General features: G+C 45.0%; 1 protein-coding gene and 1 long non-coding RNA gene across 2 annotated transcripts; one reads left to right on the forward strand and one right to left on the reverse strand.

The window, feature by feature from the left end:
- The first annotated feature begins 1,345 nt into the window (after window positions 1–1,345).
- Window positions 1,346–11,181, forward strand: LOC120828320 (homeobox protein Dlx4a). The gene is made up of 3 exons (XM_040191844.2): window positions 1,346–2,353; window positions 4,879–5,075; window positions 9,541–11,181. Exons 1-3 carry the CDS (start codon window positions 2,026–2,028, stop codon window positions 9,781–9,783), a joined length of 768 nt encoding a protein of 255 aa, XP_040047778.2. The 5' UTR covers window positions 1,346–2,025; the 3' UTR covers window positions 9,784–11,181.
- Window positions 2,847–18,631, reverse strand: LOC144384608 (uncharacterized). The gene is made up of 4 exons (XR_013451414.1): window positions 18,356–18,631; window positions 7,092–7,151; window positions 4,037–4,190; window positions 2,847–3,108 (listed from the first exon to the last, which is right to left on the reverse strand). It is a non-coding gene; the product is annotated as an uncharacterized LOC144384608 (long non-coding RNA).
- Window positions 18,632–19,729: the final 1,098 nt, after the last annotated feature.

The following is a 19,729-nucleotide window of genomic DNA, read 5'->3' on the forward strand; positions in this document are numbered from 1 at the left end:
CCAGCTTGTAGGATGAAATCCTCCTTTGGAGAAGTATTCAGAGCTTTGAATACCAATATGAGACGTTCAAAAAACGTCCTGCATGTGCAACCGTTTTTTTTTAAAGTTTTAAATTAGCATATAGAAACAATCCGTTGGGCCACCTCTGAAGGTCAGGAGATACATCTAAGAAGAAGACACTCACTACATACATTTGTGTGCGTTTACTCGCTATATGCTGATTATGGTTTTGTGGGACTGGAATATTGCTTCTGAAATGTTGTGAAAAAATTAAATAGAAATTCACTAAGACTATGGGCTTTTCCCCTCACCCGACTTGTGATCGGTAGGGATTTTTTATTTTACAGGTAGACGACGCTCGCCTCTGTTGCAACGGTGTTGAACTCGCGTCACGTGGCCCCGTAACAAATACCATGAATAGCCTACATATAAAATAGCACACTGTTGGGAACAATTGGGGGAGGGGGGGGTGATAGATAGAAGCGGATCGGTTCTTCGGAGATGATTTCATACTAGATCGTGGTGAGGTTCGGGGCCCACAGTGCGGGATTTCCACCGCACGTGATGCGCGCGTAGAGGCCCGAGTGTTTGTAGCTCTGCCTCGCGTGGGACCACAGTCGGTGACCTCGCAGTGTGTGCGCGTGTCTTTGCGAGCGCGTGCGTGTGTGCGTGTGTGTTTACGTGTTGTAGGCTACTCTACGGCTGCGCACGATACGTTGATTTTTTGGTCTTCACACACATTTTTTCGTCGCTTCGGGTTAATTATGAGCCATACACGACCCAGAAAATATTATATAAATAAAACTAAGATAATACAACAATTAGACTATTTTTTATTTCGAGTGTTGTGGAGTGTGCGTTTCATAAAATGAGTCATGGCTGATGAAGATCCTCAGGTCTGATTAATCCGGTTTATCAGGCCTTATTTTTCCTTTGGCAAGCAGCAGGGATTTTTTGAAAAGCGCTGCAGGAGCTATCTTCCTAATGTTGCTTTTTTAATTAAATCATGACGCATGGAATTACTGAATTGTTATGTTGTAATAGACCGTGAAAGAAATTGATGTTATTGTTGTAAGTATAACTTCGCTTCTTTAGCCTCATCTTTGTCTTCCATAAAGCTGCAACGGCCGAATAAATTGAACCACATTTATTTCCTTAGTTAACAATGAGAGTGACTGGGATGTAAACGCGAATGGCAACTAGGGGGTAATTTAAGCAGTCGTCTGCATTTATTTGAATGTCCTGAGTTGTGTTTTTTAGTTATTTAATTGGAAGCAGAAAAAGGCGACGGCCTCGAAGGCCGCTGAACAACACGTGACAGCAAATCGGTTCCGTCCGGATTTTCACACTTGCTAAATTATATTCTAACGGTTAACTCGTTTCCGCGGGCTTTAGGGTCCGGCTCTCCGCCAAAAGAAAACCCCAAAAAGGAACCGGGTCCGCCGCTCGCGCATCCCCCCATTAGTTCGACTCGCGTGACACGGGCGACGCGCTGCAGCCAATGGGCGCGCGCTGCGGCCGCCAGGTGGGAGGCAGCGCGCGCTCCGAGGAGGAGGAACTCAGTACGCCGCCCCGCGCTGCCGCGCGCCTCTCCACAGCACCGCAGGCAGGGAAGAAGAAGGATGAGCCGACTGCACGGACATTAAATCACTTGAAGGCCCTTCGTTTGATCGGAACTTTCTTCGTGTTTGCTTTGTTCCCCTTTCATCGAGTCCGGCTCGAGCCGCACGCCTTCCCGCCCCGCGTCTCGTAGTATCGGACACGGAGCGTCGCGTTTGAGGACCGTTCGGTGGGGATGTAGCGGGGGGGGGGGGGGAGAGCCCACCTAACGCCGCTTTCATTCGCTCAGCGGGAGCGCGCTGACTTTAGTTGAGGACGTTTTCTTTAAAGCTGCTGTTTTTATTGGAACATAGAAACATTTCACTTTCGTATCGAAGGTGTGCTGCTGCACGATGACCCCCGCCGGGAGCTGGTAGCGGAACCCTTTCTCACTTCCCACCACGCACCCCTTTGTACATCTCCCCAATGATGACTATGAGCTCTATATCGGACACTTTGGTCCCGCACGATCCCTCCAAGTCGGCGTTTTTAGAGTTCGGCGGCCACGGGTACCCCGGACACCAGCAGCCGTCCCCCGGCCTGTCGCACAACCATTACCCGGTCCACGGCCTGCACGCGGTCGGCCCCTCGCAGCACGAAGGACACTTCTCCCCCGGCGCATCCTCCTACGGTCGCCCGCTGGGATACCCGTCCTATCACGGCCCCGTGAGCGCGCACCACCCAGGTGCCTATCTGCCCTACCAGCACGGGAGTCACGGCGGCGCGCTGGGACACAGCAGACTGGACGATTCTGGTAGGTTTGCCGGACATTTTAATCGAAAACATTCGTGTTTGCACTTTTTATTGACATCTACACACAATCTACAGTGTGCTCTTGCCATCAGAGTTGTCTGCCCCCCTAAATATTTACTCATTGGCTCATTCATTTAATGGTTTCCCGAGGAGCTGACACATCTCCAAGAGAATAAAGCAAGAACCGTTTGTTTCGATAATAAGACATTTCAAATTGTATCAGTCGCGCTAAACGTATAAAGTAGTAGTCGAAGGTTTGGACACATTTTATCATTAGATTCAATAAGAAAGTGTCCCCAAATATTTGACTGTTACTGTGTGTGTGTGTGTGTGTGTGTGTGTGTGTGTGTGTGTGTGTGTGTGTGTGTGTGTGTGTGTGTGTGTGTGTGTGTGTGTGTGTGTGTGTGTGTCTGTGTGTACAGATGTTAACGCCACAATACGCACCAATTTAATTGAAGAGAAATCCCATGAGAATGGTGAGGAAGATTATTATTCACAGATGTTTAATATATTATGGTGGCAATTGTTTTATTGTGTGAAGAGGGAAGAAGAACCACAATAAAGCACAATCATTGGATCCACGCGCAGCGCAGCGCCTCGCGTACTGTGGGGTTGGAAGGTTGGAAGGTTGGAAGGGACATGAGTTCGAGGCCCGCGGAGGCTGCGCGCCTCTCCACCGGCAGCAGCCGACCCCCGCGCTGTGGTGTCCCGCAACGGCCCGAATAACAGCCGCCCCACTGCGGCCTGCGTGCGCTCCTTCCACACACACACACACAAAAAGGCCGTTAGTTTTAATCGAACCAGAAATGATTTATATTCATTTCAAAATAAAATACACCACTTACTTAAATAGACACAAAATATTTATATATATAATATTTATATATGTATATTTTTTCAACCCTTTTCTGATTTTGATTATAGACTGTGGAATGGACCTTTTATATCTGATAGGTATCTCTTTAAGAAATTATATAATCAAGTAAATATGTTCCTTAATTGCTTTCATCGAGTCTTTGATGAAGTTGCTGCTTGTCAATTGTCGCATATATTTTACTTTGTTGTTAACATCCTCAGAGTCTGCTAATTCTGTTTATAGTGCTAATATTAACAAATTATTGTTACTACACGGGTCCTTGTTAAAAGTTCAAATTCACAGTTCAAATATTTTACTGTTGGATATATATTTTCTTTAAAAGTGGAATACTTTTCTTTCCTCTTCTTCTATTTCGCGTATACATCCTCCATTATTCAGCACACACTCATGGTTCAGACTTCTTGTTTTGTCGATTTAAAATTGTTTAAAGTTTTCTCGCAACCAAAATACAAGAAAAAATGCCACCAATAAAAAAAAGAACAAATCTCAAGGATAGAAACATTAAAGTAAAGCATTTCTACATTCGAACACAGCCGAAACAGAAAAAATCACCTAAACTAAAATCGTCAATTTGTGTCATTTCCATCTTGTGTATTGGACTTTTTAACATTATTTTTAAAGCATCTTTTATGATCAATAGTAAGCAAGCCCCACCTCAGCACGCCTTGTGCCCTCTACAAATAAAGTCTTGTTCCTAGAAATAGCAAAAAAAAGGGACATATTGCTTGAATCCAAGATTCACGTCATCTCATTTATCCTTTTCTAAAAAGAGGCATATCGCGTATATTGTCCTTTGTGTCCCCCCACCTTCTTGGAATCGCAGCGCGGCCTCGCTGCAGAGCCTGAGCGTCTTGTGCGGCCTCGGCTCGTCCACAGCTGTTCTCTCCTGCCACTTCAGCCGATGAGCTCATGTCATAACAGAGATCAGCGTGGGCGGACGGACGCGGCCGTTTAGCTTTCCCTGGAACAAAGGAACTCATGATAAGTGAAAGAAGTTGTTCGGCTGTGTGAAGAGAGGGTTCATCTTTCTACGCGGGTCCACAGGGTCACTGCACTCACACCGTATTTCATGACGATGAATGGCAGCTCGGCTCATTTTCTTCTAATCCGCCAACACGTGTTCTCACGGGATTGTTTGCTTGTTGCAGAATTTTACAAACCCTTGTGTTCCCAAACATCGTTTGCTGCCGCCGCAGTTTTATTCCGTTGTGTGTTTGAATATTGATGTATATATGAACATGGTTTAGGTAAAGTTAAACTGCTTCACTGTGTGAGAAAACGATTGAGCCCGTCTGTTAAAAAAAGGACTTATTTAGTGTGAAATCAATGTGTTGCTGTTTAGGCAAAACTGCGGAATGCATTTCAGTTTTTCTTGTACGTACTCACATTTTCAAGTGTTTGTTTCACAGGGTAGAAATGTTTGTAACAACCAATTATTAATACAAATGCACAAGATGAGGAAGAAAATGCACAAACAGCAAAATGTCGGTAGAAAAGTTTTCAAAGCGCGACTGTATCGTCTGGTCGGCATTTCCATCCTCCACAACGTTGCTCTTGTTGACGTGTAAGGATCAAACACTGCGACTGATGCATCTGAGGGGGGGGGTGCTGTACGAAGCCCAGTGCTGATATCTATCTCTCCTCTCCAGAGCACGAGAAGCCCACCACGGTGATAGAAAACGGGGAAGTGCGGCTCAACGGGAAGGGGAAGAAGATCAGGAAGCCTCGCACCATCTACTCCAGCCTGCAGCTTCAGGCCCTCAACCAGCGCTTCCAGCAGACCCAGTACCTCGCCCTGCCCGAGAGGGCCGACCTGGCAGCCAAACTGGGCCTGACGCAGACCCAGGTACACGTTCGCTTTGAGACGCTCTAACAAAGGACTCATTTTAGACCTTTTCTTTATTTACACAGGGTTTGTGGAAATACATTTAAAAAATCACCTAGTGCAATCACAAAAGGACAACAATTAAGGAAAATGTCATATTTATGTGAGGAATATACATATCCAGTTTAGCTGAGGTTCTACATCTATCTGTGCTGTTCCTCCACAATGCACACACACGTCCTCAAATCCACATAAAAACCTAACGTTGGCCATTTTGTTCGTGTCAACGTACCCAACGCACTGGATGCTGTCGTGTTTACCAGAACATCGGGCCCAAGAGGCAAAATGTCTCATTATGAGCAACGTGGTCGTAAATTTTCTCTGCCTTTATTTGAGTCATACGCCTGTATGAATTGGACATGTAATGTGTAAGCTAGCTAGCGTTAGCTGTTTTTTCATGAATGGACTTAGCTACTGCCCATTTCAGTCATTTGAGTAAAACAACACAAAAAAGAGGATTACCAAGATTACAGTTCATTCAAATATATATAATTCTATTTTAGAGACCAGGAAGGAAAATGGTAAAAGTTTTAGCCTGACCAGTTGTTTGCCATTTTAACTTGCAGTTAAATTTCATTTGATACAACTTTTTCATTTGCCCTTGTTTAGCATTCACAGTGATTTTCTCATATTTTCATTGTGAAAACTCTAAAAAGACAGATTCAGTTCTTTGAATCAAATATTTAAGCTAGTTAGGCTAATGTGTTTTTGGCTTTGCAAGGCTGTGACGTTTTTTAAATATAATTCGACAGCGCATTCACTCTGCAGACTTGTTTTTTGCAAATGCAACTATTCCCAATGCAAAGTCCTACTCCGTGTTAAAATGAGCTTACTGCGACAGATTGCACGTAGATGTAAACATGGCCAACCTGTTCTAAATGCCATACGCAACATACACCACACGTGTTGTAAAAGGGAAAGGAGAACGTGTGAGTGTTGAACAGGTGTCATAGTAGAACTGTTTGAAAGACGACACACGCGTATGCACCGAGGAGCATGTGATAGCATGTGATATCATCGGAGGACCTGTACTGATCTCGTACAAATGAACCAGCGCAGCTTTGTTTACACTGGGAGTCAGGGACGAGCCCTTCATGTTCTCCTTTTGTAGTGGTGAGACGGTTTGGAATGCGGCCGGCTGCCAGCCGCACTCGCACGCACGCTTGCCGAAGAAGCCTCCCGCTTGTCTGCTTTGAGGTGTGTTTCGCATCAGGGGGTGTGGGGCCTTCACAGAATGTCAAGCGTTCCACTGATTGCAATTTAAGGGTCTGCCTGTAGTTGGAGGAATGCAGACACATTCTCGTGGGCTTGCGACAAAGAATATGGAGGATTTTTTTTTACTACCTCTTTTCTGCGAGTCCTTGGTTCCCCGGCCCCTCCACCGTTTTGTTACAGAGACTAGGTAGTGTCAAGATGAGCTTTGTTATAAAAGGTGTTTCCCACAGTTTGCCTACTAATTATTGCCAGCCACGACGGCGACGCTGCTGTTGTTTTCCTGGAAACACCTACAGCAGGAACTACCACAAAAGTGGTTCGGACTACTTATCCAGGTTTTTATAAGTCTGTCTGTCTGTGGACAGATTCTAAGTCACAAGCAGTCCGGATGAAGAAGATGAAGGCAGTGTTTGAAGATGGGAGCTGTCAGTGTAATGGCAATTTCCAACATCGGGCCCAAGAGGCTTTTTCCCATAGAGGTCTGATGGCCAGCGAGTGTCATGTGATTCTGCAATTTCGACTCTTTACTGGTCACCAGAGCAACCACAGTGGCACTACACGCGTTGGAATTCAGACAGTCTGACTTTGAATCTAATAATAGTTAAAAAAAAAAAAAAAATCTTGTCGCACACCACAAGTGAATCGGTTTATATTAAGAACAGTTATAATCTCTACACTCCATTTATGTTTATTTAGCGCTGAGCCCAGAATAAAAGTGCATAAGAGCTCATTGTAAATAAGAGGGAGAAAAAAAAATACTACCTTGACCATCCAACGCTGCGGTGGGCTCCACGGGCTTGTCCCTGTCCTCTGGCGGTGACCCTGGATATAGACAGAGACACAGAGCAGCTTGTCAGCTGGAGTAGCCTGCTGGGCACATGCTCTCACACACACACACAAACGTGCAGTTCCTCAGGCATATGTTGTGTACATTTTTATACACGTACACAAAATGGAAAGTTACACACACACTCTAGCCGATAGTGATCACGCGCCACATCTCGACCCTGCCTCGGTGCCATTAGGCCGGCCGCCAACCGCTTTCCGTCTGAGTCTCTAATGCTCCCAGACGCTGCTGAGAAATGGCACGTAGCACGGCTCCAACTGCTTTTCTTGAAACGCTCCCTATCTCCATCCATCTCTCTTTAGCGCGCACACACACACACACACACACACACACTGCCCGTACAGCTTAAACTGCCCTCCATATGGACTCCTACTTCTAACAATCACAGCAAGCATTCTTCGCCCAGTATTCAAGATTTCATGCACACACTCACGCACCTGGCATGCCTCTGTTGCCACCCTGCTCCGCTAATGCCGGTGTCATTGGCTGCGCTGGCAGGGAAGCCGCCGGCAGCCGTGCTGCTGCTGGAATATGACACCAATAGTTAGGGCAGAAGGCCTGTCACTGAGGCTGCATTAGCATTAGCGTGCTGTTGATTGACTCCCGGCTCGTAGCGCCCACTAAAGGGTTTCATTAGCGCCCCGCAGGCACTGGAGCATGACACTGGAGCATGACACTGGAGCATGGCACTGGAGCATAACACTGGAGCATGACACTGGAGCATGACACTGGAGCATGGCACTGGAGCATGGCACTGTGCCCGTGGAGGGTTGTATATAGGGAAATCACCGTTGGTTTCAGGCCATGGCTGTAACAACTACGAGGACAATGGATTCATCATTTTTTTAAGTGCAATTGACAAAATATAGCAATTGGAGGAGTTGAAAGTTATTTTCTTAATAACAAGCATTATGTGGCATCGCTTCTTTATGGAGTGGTGCTTTGATTTGACAAATTTGCCACCATCCACGCTAAATAATAACTGGAATGGAACACGTTTTGCTTCATTATCACTTGGCTGAAATGATACTTATTATATTAGAATACAATTTACCTCATGGACCACTTAAAATAGCTTCATAAATACCTTTAAAAAATCCCATAAAACTAATGTGTAACCAAGTGTTAAATCTCTTCTTCGTCCGTCCTTTGTCGCCGGCCGCAAGGTAAAAGCCTTTTGGGCGTTCGTTTTCTTTTTTTTCTCCATTTGAAAAAAACCAGTTTGACACCAAAGTATCATTTGCTGACTGTGTGTAATTATTTATGATTCATGTGTCCTCTTAAACTGACAAGTTGCCCGAGAGGTGTATTTGCGTAATTTAATGCTGAATTTGCAAGACTCCAGGAAACTTGAGAACCATCCAGTTGTGTCAACAACGCAACTGAGCGGTCGGTGTCTGCTGGTGGGAGTGTGCTTATCTGTGTGTGTGCACACGTGCCTGCGTGTGTGTCTGCACGCATCGGGGCAATACGTAGAGCAGAGGAGGGTTTTAAATAACCGTTTCATTTGTTTCCTTAGAACCTACGTTCCTTGACTGCAGTGTCGTCTGCAGCAGGTGCGGTGGTGCTGGTGAGGCACCATCATGTGTAATCTTAATTGGTTTTATTTTTGCCGTATCGGTTGTCAGTAATTAGAACAGTGACACACTTGGGTTGTCGCCTCTCATTGGAACCACCCTGCAGACTTGTTGGTTTCCTTGCGTTTTCCATGGAAGCCGGACAGACGTACCCATTCACTGAAATGCCATCTAATCCCTGGGTAGGGTTGTGACAACAGGGGCGCTGTGGTACGGAGACATACGGGGGGGGGGGGGAGAGGGGCATTTGACGTTGTTCGGTTTGGCGGAGAAAACGAGATCGGTGTCGGATCACAATAACGTGGCACATCTTGAGAGCGAGTTGCTCCGCAGTACAATCCGTGCATCGTCAGGTCACACAGTTCATCCACCAAGAGATATTTGTTTTTGTTTTTAATAACTACGCCGACATTTGCCAGATTGTCTAACAAAGATTGTTAGACAATATGAATTATCGTTACGTTTTGTCATTCATAAAGATACGTGGAAATATCGTATAAATACGTTCAAATTAGATTTGAAATAAAAACATTGTAATTTACTTTTAAATTAAACTACAATATTTTTTTGTAGTGTCAGCAATATATTGACTGGTCACACGTGTATGTTTTAACTTGTTTATTATTCCCTCTTTCACATAATTAGACGGTTCTTATCTATGTTTTAGACATTAAAACATTTTGGCAAACCCATATTTTTTCCTCCTCATATAACACCTTCCCTGACCCAAGACCAAATCGTACATCACGACCTGACTATTAACTCTTTCCCTCTCCTTTTCCTTCAGGTGAAAATATGGTTCCAAAACAAACGGTCCAAATACAAGAAGATCATGAAGAACGGGCCCTGTGGACTTGAAGGAGACCACCTGGCCCCCCCACCCGTGTCCTCCTCCTCCCCGTGCTCTCTGTGGGACATCAACATGGCCGCCAAAGGGGCGCCGGTGCACTCGGGAGGATACATGAACAACTTTGCTCCCTGGTACCCGGGACACCAGCAGGACTCAGTGCCGAGGACTCAGATGATGTGAGAGTGCTGGAGGACGCGGCGCTTTCGGGACAAACGGTGGATTTATTGCCACTGAGGGACGTTGTCGTGGATTCGAGCCCCTCCGGAGGGCCGAAATACCACAGCTGGCGGAGATCAGTGAACAGATACTGGGACTTTCTCCTTGAAGCAAACTCATTGTGCATGACATTTTAATCTGCATCTCGAGTCCCGCACGTCGCGTGCTAAACTCACGTCACACATCCTACCCAACTCCTGTAATGTATGTTAGTTAAGTTATGTAACACCCATCGCAACCCAAAGACCCACGAGGCCGACCCTGGTGCCATGTACAAATGTACGTCATGTACAAAAGAGACTTCATTTTGCGCCGCGTATCGTCCTTAACAAGCATTTTATTATTTTTCACTTTTCTGCCTGTCTTGTTACCGACACCTAAATAAGTAATGACATAAATCAACTTCTATCACGAGCGGTACGTCAGCCCTTTGTCCAGGCCTATTGGACTACATATTCTTGTAAAATGACATGAGAGAAATAAGTGTGTGTATGTGTCACGCTGGGAGTGAGAAGACGTAGCAGCAGTGTGTGATTTCTTCTTTCAAAAAGTGAAAATAAGACTCCCTTTCTGACAACCAGTCAAGTTATTCCTGCCCGCAGATCAACGTGGCCAGCCGAGACATTTGTGATTAAGCTAACGCCAACTCAAAGCTAACGCCGGCCCTGCGTCTCTGCTAGTGGACGTTTCCGGGGTCTTCTCAGCGGGCTCGGGTGGGACGGGTATGAGTGTGTGAAACGAAGGGTTCTTCAGGGATTCTTTATAGTTGGACCTTTAGGCTTGTTAAACGTAAAGACATAGATCAGATTGAAGAAGAAAGGTTACTTTAGATTATTGTGTGCATTTGTGTGTGACGGGGTGTAAAACTATAAAAAAGTCTGAGGCGCATAGAGACTTTCAAACAGCCATTGTGGGACGTTGATTACACTCCAATAAGGTGTATGAACAAGCAGACATTTATGTTATGGTACTTATAATCCCCTTCTTTAGGACTATATGGGATATAGGCACTGAATCCACTCGGTTACTTCATTGTATGTCGATTTTTATGAATTTCCTCTATTGTAATAAAAGCTGTAAAATAGATCAAATCCAATGTATTTGAAAGCTAAGTATGACTTTTGTGATTTGGGCATTTCACTCCTTCTAGTAGATGGTCAGTTACTGCCTGGCCACTGAAAAAGGGGATTTCTGGAGGCTTTGCTTCGTACGTAATGAACAGGCTAAATATAAAGATCATGATGGGTCGACCTGATTTTAGCATCCTCTTAAAATACTGAATTAATATTGTTCCAATAATCTATTGGTAATGAGTCAGGACATGCTATGTTATTTGAAATAAATCAAGTCCAGTGTTCATTGCCACACCTATTTCATTTGGTTTATTTAACTTCCATCCAACATTTGTTTTTGCACCTTCGGACTGATAACAATGAAATTGAGGCTCCAGTGGTGTATCCCTGAAACAACATGTTCCTTCCCAGTGTACGGGTTCCTGTGCGCCCCAGTGGCCTGGAGCCACTTTTCTAAAGTCATAAATCAGAAGAAGCGGGTCACGTCTTTTGCCCCGCCAACATCTGGAAAAGCACAAAGAGTCGTCAAACGCCGTCAATGATTTTATAAAATGACCATGTCAATTATAGGCAATTTAGGACACAGCTTGTTAAATAAAGCTTTCACTCTGATGGTGTAATTATCTGTAATTGTCAGTCGAGGGAATGTCCTTCTGCCTCGGGCCTTGAAGGAAAAAGGCTAAGAAGTAGTAGATTACTGAATCACTGGATAGAATGAAGATTTCACCAAAAATCGGCATTCATCCTCTTGTATTTTGCTGCTCGTGGCTCGGTTGTTTTTTTGTCTGGAGGTTTCATTTTAATTAATTTTTAATTTTCAGAACACTTCAATCTTTTGGAGATTATGTCCACACAGAACGTGATATTGCACAGTAGTGCCATGCTCTACATCCCTGTGACTATCGCCATGGAATCATCCTAATGTGTTAATAGAGCAAAAGGTATATTGAACACACATTGATGGAACGAGGACAAGTGGCTCTGAAAACCTTGTAAAAACAAGGAATGTTGTAGGTGGTCAGTTTATAATCCTATAGAGGCGAAGCACAGTGTCCCGTCTACTTCGGCCTCCCTCTGATCCAGGCAAAACGATCAATTCAAGCTTCAAGGGAACATTCTTTCCATTCAAGGAGTTTATCGATATAGTCCTGGGACCCACGTCCTCAGTCCATACCCCCCCTTTCCATCCTGCCCAGTCAACAGCGCACATCGACTACAATTGTATATCACTTGGCTACTTACCACTGCATAAACAGTACGGGAGCACGCTAAGGTCTGGATGTGATAACACCTATTTTAAGTCATTTTAAAAACTCACTATAAAAATGTGAAACCTGCCTCCTGCCCGCATTTCGATAGCTTAACAGGTGTGAGTTTTACAACAATTTACAGCAAATGTAGCCGATTTACACGTTGAGCGTAACAGGCCTCCATGCAAACCGATGATACCCGAGCTGGACGAGGACACCTCGCGATCGTTGCTGTGAGTCTGGCGTGTCAAACTCATTATAGGTTTGGTGTCAGATACTGACCACTTTGATATCAACATGGGCCAGACCATTAAGAAATCATCCGGCCGCACTGGACGCCCCGGCGGGCAGCATTCGGCCCGCAGGCCTTGAGTTTGACACCTGACCTCTATGTGCAATTGAAAATCCTGTTAACAAGCGAATACTAATTACGCCTGTACAACAATCAGAACTGCGATGTTGTGCTGAAGACACATTTCAGTCGCCTCAATCTGCCTTCTCTCACACAACCACCAGCTCGGCAAAAAAGAAAACGAGGAGGACAGAGGACGGGAGGAGACTCCTTGATGTCTTCATTCTTTCTGTATTTCACTCAGTAGGCGGTAAGTAAGTAATAATAATATAATTTATTATTATTGACATTTCGGATTGGTTTGCTGAGAGATATTACCTCTACAGTGACCTAGCAACCTGCTGCACTTGACTGTAGTCTTAAGTTTTAAAACCCCAGAAACTTGAAAAATGCCGATAAAATGTAATTTAAAAGAGTAATCCAAATTGTTCAAGCCATGAATTCTTAGCTAAAAGTAATATTTTAATCTTAAAACCGAGGAGATCAGGCAATACAGTCAATAAAAATGTTTGTTTCTGTAGTTTTTATGAACCTTTTATTATTTTCTTACTAATGTCACTCCCTCGTATACAGGTCACCTGCCAGCGCCATCTGACCTCTTTAGCTTATCCAGAATGTAGCAGCTGGACTGGTTTTTAACCAACCTAAATTACTCTAACCTGCACTACTCCCTGCTGCTCCCTTCACTCGTTGCCAGCGGCGACCGGCATCCGTTTCACAGCGCATCTTGAGGCTTCATTTGCTTCATGCTGCTAGCTCGCTATTCTAACTGTATCCAAGGTTTGCAAAAACAGGGGAAGTGCTTTGGCAAATATCGTATCTATAGTGAGTGAGGGGGGGGGCGGGGGGATGAGATGGCCATGTAGGAGCGACTCCCATTTCATAGTGACAACAGAATGATAAGGAAGCTCATTCGCAGTCACTCAAGCATGACGTTTCTGACGTACAAGAACCACAACAAATCGCGAGTTGTTTTGGGGTCGGTAGACATACAAGATGAATAAACGTGTTAAATGGTGGAATTTTCCTAATATGTTCCCTTTAAATCGTTGGGAGGTGGGCAGTGATGACAAACCCAAGCGCTTAATATCTCTGCCAGAACAATCATGAATGGGTCGAGTGAGTGTGTCTGCCTTTTTTTTTATCCGTGGCTCACACTCTTCACATGTTTCGGCTGGGCAACTCATCGTTGTAGTGGTTCACACTTTTTCCAAACAATTTTGCCTACGCCGTTGAGTTTTCCTAGCTACCGCGCTCTAAACGGACATTATCCATGGAGGCGGAACATTCTGGTTAATATTCCAGGTGAAAGTAGAACGGGTATAAGTCATTAAACGGTTTGCGTAGCTGCGTGTAAACAGGGATGTTTGTGGAATATTATCTTTCATTTGATTGCTGAATTGGATTTTCTTTTTAGAAAGGGAGGAAGTGGAATAGCGTGCATGAAAACAACAAAATGCCAGTGTAGCTGCAATGACAAGCAAACTTTAAACATGTTGTTCATACACACGTTACAAATGCTTCACAGAAGCTTATATATGTTTTGATATATTTGTTATAGTTGTTAAATGGGACCACTAGATGTGGTGTGTGTGGTGCCAGCAGCCCTCTGAGTAGACCTGCACTGGCAGGGTGTTGGTAGGAGATTTGGGCATAAAGGTGAGTCAATGTGTACACTGAGGGCATCGCCGGGTAAACCCTCTTCCTCTTTCTCTTAATTACAGCGGAGACAGTTGACTGTGTTAGGGAACCTGGACATTTTGCCGTGATACCAGAGGACCACAGAAATATAAATGCGGCTTAATTATTTACATACTGAAAAAGCTGTTACACAATGTTGGAGGACTCCATATTTCTGTTCTACTGTCTCCTGTTTAATTATATTCTCCTATTTTTCTTTTCTTTTCTTGCATGGATCAAAAATCCAGGCCCATATTTATTTAATCTGCTCCTTGGATCAGCATCCTGTTGCCTGCGGATAAATTCACACCATGTAGTTTTATGGGAGACTTTGTTTCACAGACTTCAGACACAGCGCATTGTCCTAATGAACCTATGGAAGGCTGGGAGGGAGAGAGACCACGGCAGCACCACTCTGTCTGCTAAATAGAGGGCCAAAGAGGAAGAAGGCACAAAAGAAGAAAACAAAAAGGGCCATAAACACGCACTCACACACACATCCGCACACATACGCACGGCACATAGAGAAGTGATGGAAGTCAACATAGTTAGATTGTGGCCTCGTTTGACCAGAAACAGTGCATAGTTCTAAACAATCCGGACATATTCAGATTCCTCCTGGATTCGAGGATTTGGACAATTGGTCGAATTCCCCTTTAAGCATCGAATAGACTTTCTGGGGAGGTAGCCTCAGGAAGCAGTTTCACACCCCAATAATTGGATGACAATCTCTGGTGCCCCTTTTTATAAATCGCCCGGGTCGGCCACTCCACAGGCACAATTGCGTTGCCAGAATTTCCTTAAGGCTGTTAGGAATAGCTGGAGAAGAGCACGCTTAGCAGTAGATACTGTATTATAATATGTGTGATCAAGACTAGCGTTAGAAATGGCCCGCCGGGGGGTCCGGTGCGTCCCGCCGGGGGGTCCGGTGCGTCCCGCCAGATGACTTTGCTACTGTGAGAATTACAGAAAGACATAAATTGCATTAGCTGCTATTCCTAAAAAGTCCACTGGGGGTCGCACTCTGAGTGAGCGCGTGCAGTCTGACAGACGAAAGGCCCGTTGTGATTTTTCATATCGATTTGTTTTGCGCTCCCGGTGTGCAGGGGGGGTGAAGTTGATTGAAAAGTAGCTTGCGAGCCAAAAAAGTGTGGGGACCCCTGCGTTAGACCTTTCCGACCACGCCGTTACTCCGGGCAGCAGCGCCCGCTTGAACATGACTGTGTGTCCCCCCCATCCTCTGTCGGTCGGACCATCCCCGCGCCAACCCCCCTGGTCTAAGGACACAATGATCGAATAAAGCCATTATTTAAAATGTGATGATTCAAATACGTCCTGTTACCGGCTCATGTCGTTCCTGCGCCCTTTTTTCGGATCGCTCTCTATTTCGTGTATAGTGCTGGATAGAATGCATATTTATTTAACACCAAAGAGGTAAAGTATCTTTTTAGATACCTCCATAATACTATTATGTTACTATTCCTAGTTCAAACAAACACAGGACTTTCTAAAGTGAAACAAAAGTTAATGTTAAGTTATTTTGAACCAAACCACGATGTATTTCCTATCCGAGTCACAGGATACGGACGACTTTAAAAACTATCTCAAGGATTGTGTTTTTTCTTTTGTTTTAAATACAGACTAAAACATGACAGAACAGCTATGTGAGAACGGGTTAACTCACTGTTTTGTGTTTGTTTGTTCTTTGTTAGCAGAAAAGCATGCCTAGTGGTAGAAATTATAGTGTGTGTGTGATGTTATATACACATTTGAATCGTTTTTGTGGTATGAATTAAATTGTATATCTTGTGTGTCATTAATTAATGTATACATGACATCTATTTTACTCTGTCCACCCTGGGAGGAGGGTCTCAACTTTGACGTCTTCCCAAGGCTTCCTCCTGTTTTCTCATCAAAGGGTTTTGGGAGTTTGATGGCTATCATGTTTCGAATTAAAATACCAGAAATATGAAGTATCATGTTATGTTAGCGATATTATTAATATGATGTTATGAAATATGATCTATGACATGTTATGATGGGTATGTGCTTGGTGTTGAATGATAAAAGTGACTTATTGTTTCCTTGAAGAAGCTTTAGGCCAAAGGTGTAATCATTAAATGTGTTGCGTTATTGATGTTAAGTTAAGGAATAGTTTGGTTAGTGAGGGATTCCAGATTGGATCTCAAGATGGTGCCAGAGAGGGAACAGGAGCAACAGGTAACAAACAACGTGTGGATTGGGGCACGGACAAGGGGACGGCCAACCTGGGCGGAGCTACCGTTTGGGTTACAGCCAATCGTTGGAGGTCGTAAAAGGACCTGTACCCGCCTCCAGGAGTGAAAAGACAGTTTTGCGGACAAGCGGTAGATTCAACTCGAGACAAGACCCTTTGAATACCATGTTAGGGATTGTCGTGGAGCAGGGGTAGAGAGTTGGCGGTTCGAGCCCCGGCTGCCCAATGTCGAAGTGTCCCTGAGCAAGACACCTAACCCCTAATCGCTCCCCGGGCAAAAATGTAAAAAAGCCACGGGTTAAAAATGCAATATAAGTCGCTTTGGATAAAAGCGTCAGCTAAATGACCTGTAATGCAATGTAATATTGGGTGTGATACCCAGAAAAGAATAACAGCATGATAGTAACCAACAGCAATATTAAACAATGTATTTAAATCCTTCCTTAAATCCACACTTGACCCAGTGATGATGCTCACTCAAGCGCGTCAAAAAAAAAAAAGACAATCACAATCTACTGTCACAGCAATCCCACTGTCAGGTTATGGGCAACATTGTCACACCTGTATGTCAAGTTGGGTTTCTGGCCGGTCTCCATGGTTGTTTTGTGACTTCCTGTTTTATTTTGAAAATTAACACTCCTCTCGTTTCAGGCTCCTTGCCCTTCCTCATGTGTCACCAGTCACCAGATGATTCCTGATCGTGTCAACCTGTTCCCACACTCCCCTCATGTGTACTTATAGTCTGCGTCTCCCCTCGTCCTGTGCCAGTGTGTCATGGCCTTTGCCGTGTACACCCGCCTCAGGAAAGAGTCAAGCCCAGGTCACAGTTCTGGTTTGTACGTAGCCCTTGTGGTCTCCTTAGTTGGCCTCGTGCCGTTTTTAGCTCCACAGCTCCTCAATCTAGTTTAGAGCCTTTTGGTTTAGAGCGATTTTGGTTTTTCCTTTAACTATTCAGCTCTCTTAGTTTCGCCGGAGCATTTCCCCGTCATCTCTCTTCGGAGAAGTTTTTTGTTTCCAGGGACTTCCCTGTGTTTTTCTTTATTGGTCAATGAAAAACGTCAGCTGAACCCCTACTCTGCGTCCGAGTCCTCCTCAGGAGCTGAATTAAGGCCTTCGTTTAGTAAACAAAATAAAATGCTCCTTAAGACTTCCCAGGATGGACAATTACTCTTTAACAGCGGAGGATAAAATCCTTGACTTTTGTTTGTATTAATTTAATTAATTAATTAATACTGGGTATTTATTTCTAATATGGAAACTCAAAAGGTCAGGAGTAAGATAAAAGATCTTCCCTGTGGACAAGTGGGCATTGTATTGTTTGTGTAGAACAATTTACACGGCGCACGTTGAAGACAAACAGGAAACTGTTGAGAAAAACTCCCTTGCGTGAGGACAAAAACTATAAAAATGAAGACTTCACAATTCGCTACCAGGCAGATGACAACATCTGCCCCCCTGTAGAGTAGAAAGCAGAGAGAGAGACATTCATAGAACAAGACTTATTGAGAGAGAGACATGGAAAAACATATTAATTAAAACAAGTCATAAACAGCATGGGGGCACTTTATATTTGCTTGTTAAACTTGACCCATGCGGTGCGAAAACACATAGGCGCTTAGTTTCGAAGTGCAACTGAGATACTGCAGACCTTTGCCTGTGTGTGCGTGTGTGTGTGTGTGTGTGTCAGCGAACACCACGAAGCAGAGTCCAACTGATATATTTGGCAGATATTGGAATTCTTGGGGAGAATATTTGGCCCCTTACTCTTATTAAAGGAACCGTGTCAGAGATCTAGTGACACCTTGTGGTGAGTCGTATATCGCAACAAATAAGGACATGTGCGTGTATCTTGGCAGAGCTCAGCTGTGACAGTGACCAGGGGACATGCACGCTGCAGCATGATAATAATGTACACTTGAACATTAGGAAAAGGGATGAAAGATACCTCAACCTCCGGGTTCATGGCGATTTAAGGGGCTCGCCATATGCATGGATTAGAGACGGTCCTGTGGCTAAGACGTGTCCTGTGCCGGAGTGTCGCTGAGCAAGCTTCCACCTGCTCCCCAGGTGCTCCCAATCAATCCCAAGTCCCAAATTGATAAAAAACAAAAAACTGTGAGCTTCCCCATTGATGGACTAAACCAAAACTAAAACCAGCGTTCTGGTTGTGGACGTAAAAACATGGCGGTGCCACATAGTCCGTGTACGACCCACTTCCTACGTGGACGTAAAGATAACACACTAACGGAAACATAGTGAGGAATTCCTCTAAATTCCGTAGTGCAGCAGACGTAAGAGAGTCGTCAGTGTCCTTAGTGACTGCGGTGTGTCGAGTTAAAGTCAAACAAGGAAAGGTTACATTGTAGCAACACGTTTTTCATTTTTCGTGTGTGTGTGTGTGCGTGTGTGTGTGTGCGCGTGTAGCTCATGGCCGGAGGCTGCGAAAGAAAAGTACCGGCGGCTCCACCTCCATCTTTCACGATGCGGTTAGAAACGCTCCTTCCGCCGCTGAGTGGAGCTCGCGGCGGCTGATGTCATCGCCTCGTCCCGCCTCGTCCCGCCCTCTCCAGCCTGGCGGAGGATGCCGACGCGCTGGGGCTGTGAAGCGGTCACCTCCGCTCCCCTCCCGAGCGACCCGTGGCGGTAGGAGAAGGCCGGGGGGAGGGAGGCGGGGGGGGGGGGGGGGGGGGGGGTTGTTTTCCCTACTTGCTGGAGCCAAGGGGGATGAAACCGGAAAGACACAAGTCCACCTGGTTGGTCCTCGGACTCATATTAGTGTGAGTCACATAAGGTTTTGTTTGAAACCCCCAACACAACACAATGGCTTTGGTGAAACAGTTTTTTTTCTTACCAGTCAACAAGTCGCTGCAAGTACCTGTTCGCCCTCTCCGCCTGTCTCCGTGTGACATTCAGATACATTCCTCTCTTGACACCTGGAAGCTGAGGCTCAGTGCAGGAAGGTTACAAAACAAACATGGAAGGCGTCCCGGTGTGACTGTGGTCGGGGGGTCCACACCCTGCGTATTGGCAGGGTTTGTGGGTACGATTGGCCGTGATGTGTGAAGGTGGATGTCTGATTGTCCCAAGTGCCCCATGATGCAAAATGATGAGTCCAACACAATAAATACTCATAGCGTGAGAGACCCAAGAGTCTGCCGAATGCAGAGATACACTTTATGTGTCTCTCTGGGGGCAATTCCAAAAACTGGTACAGTCTGCATTCTTTGAAAAATGTGATAGATTTTACTTTAGTGTGGACGGAGTGACAGTTGTGTCCCTCTCGGGGTCCTGGGGGCCAAATGTGTAAGTCTGTTGGATT

Source organism: Gasterosteus aculeatus, chromosome 11 (genome assembly GCF_964276395.1).
Source record: "Gasterosteus aculeatus chromosome 11, fGasAcu3.hap1.1, whole genome shotgun sequence".
NCBI lineage: Eukaryota > Metazoa > Chordata > Actinopteri > Perciformes > Gasterosteidae > Gasterosteus > Gasterosteus aculeatus.